Genomic DNA, 6,708 nt, shown 5'->3' on the forward strand with positions numbered 1-6,708 from the left:
GTGTGTGTGTGTGTGTGTGTGTGTGTGTGTGTGTGTGTGTGTGTGTGTGTGTGTGTGTGTTTCCTGTATCCAAAGAGAGAGAGAGTGCACTTTCACCTAGTTTTAAGCAAAAGTCAACAATCCCCAAGTCGCTGCAGGCGACCTTGAGGAAGAATTCGGGAGCATTTGATGTTCCAGCTTTGGCCTTCGAGCTTCCAGCTGAGGGAAGGCCGCATGAGGACGGTGCTTGTTTGGGTTTGGTTTACCATACGTGCCAACATACTAGTGTTGCCAGGGCCTTAAGATTAGAGTGAAGCAAATTCACCATGTTTGTCCATTCAGTAGCAAGAATGTCAAAAAACAGGCAAGCACTAGACATTAAAAATGCTCCAGTCAGAGCTTGCTAAACGTAAGTTGTTGTTTTGTTTTTTTAAATTTCCACAAATTTCATTAAAAAAGTCCCAAACCGATTTTGTAGTAGTGCAGCTGTGAGTCTGGCTTCTACACTCTTGGATTTGTTTGGTTTATTCTGGTCTTCATGGCAGGTCCTGTCAGACTTGGTTGTTTCAGGTCTGTTGATGCACATTATACTGTATTGGAGTTTAACTCTGGACTTTGTCTGGACCACTGAAGGACAGACTTTCTGTACCCAGCAGCAACGCCTATGATGCAGCTCATTGCTGTGCAGAAATGTGAACCTTTATTTTGATCTAACTCAGCCCTGCCCGTCTCTGCTGCCTGAAGCAGCACAGAGCATGATGCTACCAACACCGTGACATCACGTCGTGTTGTGAGAGCTGTGTGCCGAGGGAGCTATCTGGTGCTCTTTACTCAAAGTGGCTTCTTTCAAGCTTCTTTCTACCATAAAGACATAATTGATAAAACAGTGACACAGAGATATGATTCTAGACCCGTTCCCTGATCTAGACCTGGTGAGGCCTGTCGCCCTGGATGTTAAGAAAGAGCTCCTAAGATTTCATAGTTGGTTTGTTTGTTTGTTTGTTTGTTTGTTTGTTTGTTTTCTAATATTAGTATGAACTGTGGGGGTTATTACAGGCTCAGGTGTGCGTCTTTCTTAACCGTATCCAGATCATCTCAGCAGTGGGTCCTATTTGTTCTTTTTTTTATTTAGCAATTATAAAAACAAATTGAAAAACAAACAAAAACCCTCCTAAAAATGACAAACATGAGCTCTTGCCATTATGGCATGTGATGGGAAAAATGTTTTGTTGATTTAAAATGAAATCTTAAAACGTATGTAAAAAGTGAAGGTGTCTGTATATCGAAGAAACATTTGGCCTGTATTTGTATAGCGCTTTTCTAGTCCCTAAGGACCCCAAAGTGCTTTATACAACCTGTCATCCACCCATTCACACACACATTCACACACTGACAAGCTACATTGTAGCCACAGCCACCCTGGGGCGCACTGACAGAGGGGAGGCTGCCGGACACTGGCGCCACCGGGCCCTCTGACCACCACCAGTAGGCAACAGGTGAAGTGTCTTGCCCAAGGACACAACGACCGAGACTGTCCAAGCCGGGGCTCGAACCGGCAACCTTCCGATTACAAGGCGAACTCCCAACTCTTGAGCCACGATTGAGCCACCCAACAAAACATTTAATGGCATTTGTGTTACTTATGTTTTCAGACGTATTACACCCAAACCTTGTGTATTTAAAGTCATCCTAACCCTCTGTCTCTGCAGACGGCCCGTGGTTAAAGCATCTGCTCCAATACCAGACAACTGGGACAAGACACAGATCCCCGAAGCAGGATATTCGGTATTATGAAACCATAAAATATTACTTTTATGTCTCTGCTGTTTGAGCTCACACTCAGGTTTAGACGTGTGTGTGTGTGTGTGTGTGTGTGTGTGTGTGTGTGTGTTAACATATTCCAAACATAGTAATGTAGATGTACAACTCAATGTTATGCAGTGTAATTTTGTAATTTTCTAGCAAAAGGTGAAAGCAATCAGTTTTTTAAAAATACAACACTATATTAAACAATACAAAATAACAAAAAAAGAGAGAAAAAGGATTAAATAAGACAACCGAACGACATAAAATAAAAACAGACTAGCCTGAATACTGGAAGTTCCAGTTATCCATTAAACCCTGGGAGTTTACATTCTCACAGACTTTATTGGGCGATCGTGGCTCAAGAGTTGGTAGTTCGTCGGTTCGAAGGTTGCCGGTTCGAGCCCCGGCTCCGACAGTCTCGGTCGTTGTGTCTTTGGGCGAGACACTTCACCCGTTGCCTACTGGTGGTGGTCAGAGGGCCCGGTGGCGCCAGTGTCCGGCAGCCTCGCCTCTGTCAGTGCGCCCCAGGGTGGCTGTGGCTACAATGTAGCTTGTCAGTGTGTGAATGTGTGTGTGAAGCGCTTTGGGGTCCATAGGGACTAAGTAAAGCACTATACAAATACAGGCCATTTACCATTAATTACTGTAGTCCTCTCTGTGTGGGCTTTCACTGTCTAAGAACTTTCCTCGGTACAGTTCCTGAATACTGAGCTCTCTATGTATTCTGAAACTGGTCACCCTCTAATGTATTTACCACCCTGTCATATATCAGTAAACATTATCCTTCCTTGTCATTTACGTTCTCATTGGCTGTCTCAGAGATTTGTAGAGTTTAACTTGGGACCCGGCTGTATTCACCGGGTCTTGTATTGTATTGTTGATTTAAGATAAAAACCATTTACTTTATTCAGTCACTGGTTCCCACATTGCTTCCTGTGCAGATGACACTTCAAGTGGAATTTCTACAGTAAGCAAAAGATTTTCCCAAATTTTTTTCTAAGAACATATTTGGGGAAAAAAGTAAAAAACAAAAAGACAAAAAAAGCTAAGCTTAGAAATATATTTCCTATCGTTAAATTCAGAGTTTCCATTTCTGTGTTTCTCCGTGCAGTCCGACTCTGCCATCAGGTTGTTGTTCTTAGGACTAAAATGCCTTTTTTAACACTGTTGCTGGCCTTGTTTAAAAATAACATTATAGAATTTATATTTGTACTCAGACATAAAGCTAAAGAATTCATACTAACTAAATGGTGAAGGGAAATGCTCGTGTTGAAAGATTGCAATATTTTTTTGTTTTCTTACAGCGAATCTCCGTCCAGCGCACTTCAGACGAATTTAAGACGGTGGAAACTCATTTCTGTAAAACCATGAAAGGCTTTGATATTGTCAAAATTGAGAGGATTCAGAACAAAGCTCTTTGGGAAGTCTTTCAATGGTACGTATTGTCTTCTGCGGTCCACAGACTTCAGTAAACTCTGACTTCTTTTATCCATTTTCTGCCCCCTGCTGGTGATTTGAAAGAATACAGATTTAAATTCCTGCACTGGTGTCACTCCTCAGAGCCAGAGGCTGTGTTACTGTTTGTGTACGCAGTCCAGGGTCAGCGTGCACACTTTCACGACATACAGACAAACCAGACTGACGTAAGATATTTGTATGTCTTCTATTTCAAGGCAAAAGAATCAGATGAAGACCAAAAACAAAGGGGGAAGTGTGACTGAGAAAAAGCTTTTTCATGGCACTCACTCCAAATTTGTTGACACAATCTGCCACCACAACTTTGACTGGAGAATCTGTGGACTTAATGGAACGGCTTATGGCAAAGGTGATTGGAAGAAATGTTCAAGCTGAAACAGTTATTGATAAAAAGCATGTTTTCATAAACCATACATTTAAAAAAAAAACAGAAGCTCCAAACTCACCAAACAGACATTTTTGTCATCTGTGGTTGTGAGGAACGATGCTTATTTTTTTGCCCGATAATCACAATGGTCTCTTTTGGTGTCTAAACACAGGTAGTTACTTTGCCCGTGATGCCAGATACTCCCACAACTACACCGGTGACACTGACGTCAGAGACATGTTCATCTCACGGGTGCTGGTGGGAGACTTCACCAAAGGGTCCTCCGATTATCCCCGACCTCCTTCGAAGGACGGAGGGGACATAAACTTCTATGACAGCTGTGTTGACGATGTAATGGACCCCGCCATATATGTGGTGTTTGAGAAGCACCAGATCTACCCCGAGTACCTGATAAAGTACAAGACCACACACCCACTAGTTAGTACATTGATGTACAGTGGTGGTGCATCAGCATCAGCACCAGCACCAAAGCCAGTGGCAGCACCAAAGCCAGTGGCAGCACCAAAGCCAGTGGCAGCACCAAAGCCAGCTACCATATCGGCTTACCAACCTAGCACGATCTCCTCTGGATATAAAGCCAGTACCTCCGCTTCTTTTTACTCACCTAACACAACCTCTTCGCCCCACCCATCTAGCTCTGCGTCTTCTGGGTACTCATCTAGCTCTGCGTCTTCTGGGTACCCATCTAGCTCTGCGTCTTCTGGGTACCCATCTAGCTCTGCGTCTTCTGGGTACCCATCTAGCTCTGCGTCTTCTGGGTACCAATACAGTACCTCGTACACAAACATCAGAACAGTTAACCAGCCCACACACGTCCCTCCATCTCCCTCAGCACCCCCAAAGAAAACATCCGATTCTTGTGTCATTGCTTAACATCAGTGGTGTAAAGGGGGTTGGTGGTGTTTTGCAATAATAATAATAATAATAATAATAATAATAATTAATAATAGCATAAAAACAGACAGCAATGGTGGATCTTGAGCTCTAAAAGTGTTAATTGGAGCAACTGAGAAGAAAACAAATGAAGCCACAGATATTAATGCATTCCAGAAGATTAGAATATGTAATTAATTAGCTGCTGTTTATAATGAACAGATAACCAGTTTAGGATTAACTCACTTCTCAGTCAGCTGCTATTAAAGCAGCTTCACATGACTTTGAATGATGAGACTTTGGTTTGCTGAATAGGTAAGCGAGAGGCAGTGCAGAAGAAAGCTTCAGAAATGTTACATTTTCCCGTTACACTTCATAATTTCTTTTTGTTGTTGTTTTGATGCTTGAATTTTTCCACCTCGAACAAATGTAAAATGATTTTCTACAAATTGCCAGCATTTCCACGCACTTTGTTTTTATGTGCAAATTGAAGATGCACGTAAACATGTGGCATTTTGGCACAATCACAATTGTTGAGGTGTTGTTTAAAGAAACTACACTAACTTTTTTACAGAAAATAAAAAATAAACGGCAGCGGCGTGCGAGCCGTATCAGAAGAAACACCTGAGTGCTTTCCTCGTGATTATCTCAGGAAGTTTTATACGTCATCCACATTTAGTGGTTGCCATACGAACGCATCGTACTGTATCACGTAATGATGAAAAACACTGTGTCAGATTAGGCCATTAGTGTCACGAATTCTCGTAACAACTTAGTCAAGACACATGACGGACTGCGCGTTGGTGCCTGATGATAGCTTTGCTGCTTTAGACGACCTTTGTGATGTCAGCAGGAAGCTGGGCCCAACTTCTGGGAACACAGAAACAAACAGCGGCGGCGTGTGATAGTCACTGCTCCGTGTTTGGAAAAACCTGAAAGAAAATGTTTAATGTTGTTTACAACTACGAGTGACAAACTCAGGAGTACAAAGCTACCTTGAGTCACTTTAAATATTGCTCTAGTGACTGGATGCCAGTATATCTCAGTGCTCACAGAGCAGGTGATCCATATAACATAAGGCTGTTGCAGAGGGCCGGGCTCAAATCTGACCCCACACCATTTGCACGCCTTCTCCCTCCTTTACTGTCCTATCATAAACAAACGCCCCCCATAAATGTTGTTCACTTCCTGGATTTGCGTCTTTCAGTGAACATTAAAAAAATAAAACTGGTTGAGAATCAACCCCAGCCACTGCAACCTCACTGTTTCCGAGTGATGGTGAGTGTTTTGGGGCGATATCCAAGCGTGGCCTGCTCGTTCCAGTTGTCTTTGCCTTTTTTTTTTTTTTTTTTTTTTTTAATAAATCTTCCCGTAAGAAGATTAACGATTGTTTGGATATTGCGTTTTGGCGATATCTCTGTAGGGTCCTGCTCAAAGCCTGCTTAACCGTGATTGGTTAATGCTCCTTGGGATTTCTCTTTAATCTTTCAAGTGATTTGAAAATAATTTATGATTAAAATGAAAAAAAATGTGACTTAATCTTTTACCAACCACTAGAAAAAAAAAACAGGCTATATTGATTATTTTATTGATAAAATGTAAATGAAAGGCTTGTAATGTGCATGGTGGGTGATTTGTTTAGGGTGTGATTATTGATCATTTCACCTGCTCAACATGAATAATCACTGTTTTCACAATTATTAAAGTAAAGCATGTTGCAGCACATTAGTGTGTGTTTGTTTGTTTGTTGCTGTCAGAGCTGCAGTTCGTTCTGTCTTTTTTTTTCTGCGTGTCTCATAACTGACATAAAAGATGCCACCAGCAGTCATTTTGGGGCTCTTAGTGAAATGAGGCAGGGCATGAAAAATGATCAATATGGCTGCCGGTGCTTCATCTGACACAAAACATTAGGCCTGTAAAGTAACCCTGCTGTAGCACCCCCCTCCTATCAGCGTACATGCACTAGCAACTGCCTTCTGTTATGTTTCCTATAAACTGCAGTGTGAATATGGGCATGTTTGGATGTTTCCACTGTAGCAACGAATGGTGGAAACAGACTTTTTGCACAAAGCTGTTAAATCCAGGTCTTCTGTGATCTTAATGAAAGAAAAAGAAAAAAAGTAATCGGCCTTGGTTAAAGATCGAAAACAGTGTCACACTGATTCTGATTAGGCCTCACTCCTGGG

General features: G+C 42.0%; 1 protein-coding gene across 1 annotated transcript in view; it reads left to right on the forward strand.

Annotated features, from left to right (window-relative positions):
- The window catches only part of LOC102214880 (poly [ADP-ribose] polymerase 12-like), a 13,389-nt gene extending 8,121 nt beyond the window's left edge, over window positions 1-5,268 (forward strand). Inside the window, exons 9-12 of the mRNA XM_005733096.1 lie at window positions 1,689-1,764; window positions 3,090-3,220; window positions 3,459-3,610; window positions 3,801-5,268. Coding sequence (XP_005733153.1) covers window positions 1,689-1,764; window positions 3,090-3,220; window positions 3,459-3,610; window positions 3,801-4,522 — 1,081 coding nt within the window. The 3' untranslated portion in view covers window positions 4,523-5,268. The remainder of the gene's footprint in view (window positions 1-1,688; window positions 1,765-3,089; window positions 3,221-3,458; window positions 3,611-3,800) is intronic.
- Window positions 5,269-6,708: the final 1,440 nt, after the last annotated feature.

The sequence above is a fragment of the Pundamilia nyererei genome, unplaced genomic scaffold, assembly GCF_000239375.1.
Source record: "Pundamilia nyererei isolate P.nyererei 1_Seehausen unplaced genomic scaffold, PunNye1.0 scaffold00050, whole genome shotgun sequence".
Taxonomy (NCBI): Eukaryota; Metazoa; Chordata; class Actinopteri; order Cichliformes; family Cichlidae; genus Pundamilia; species Pundamilia nyererei.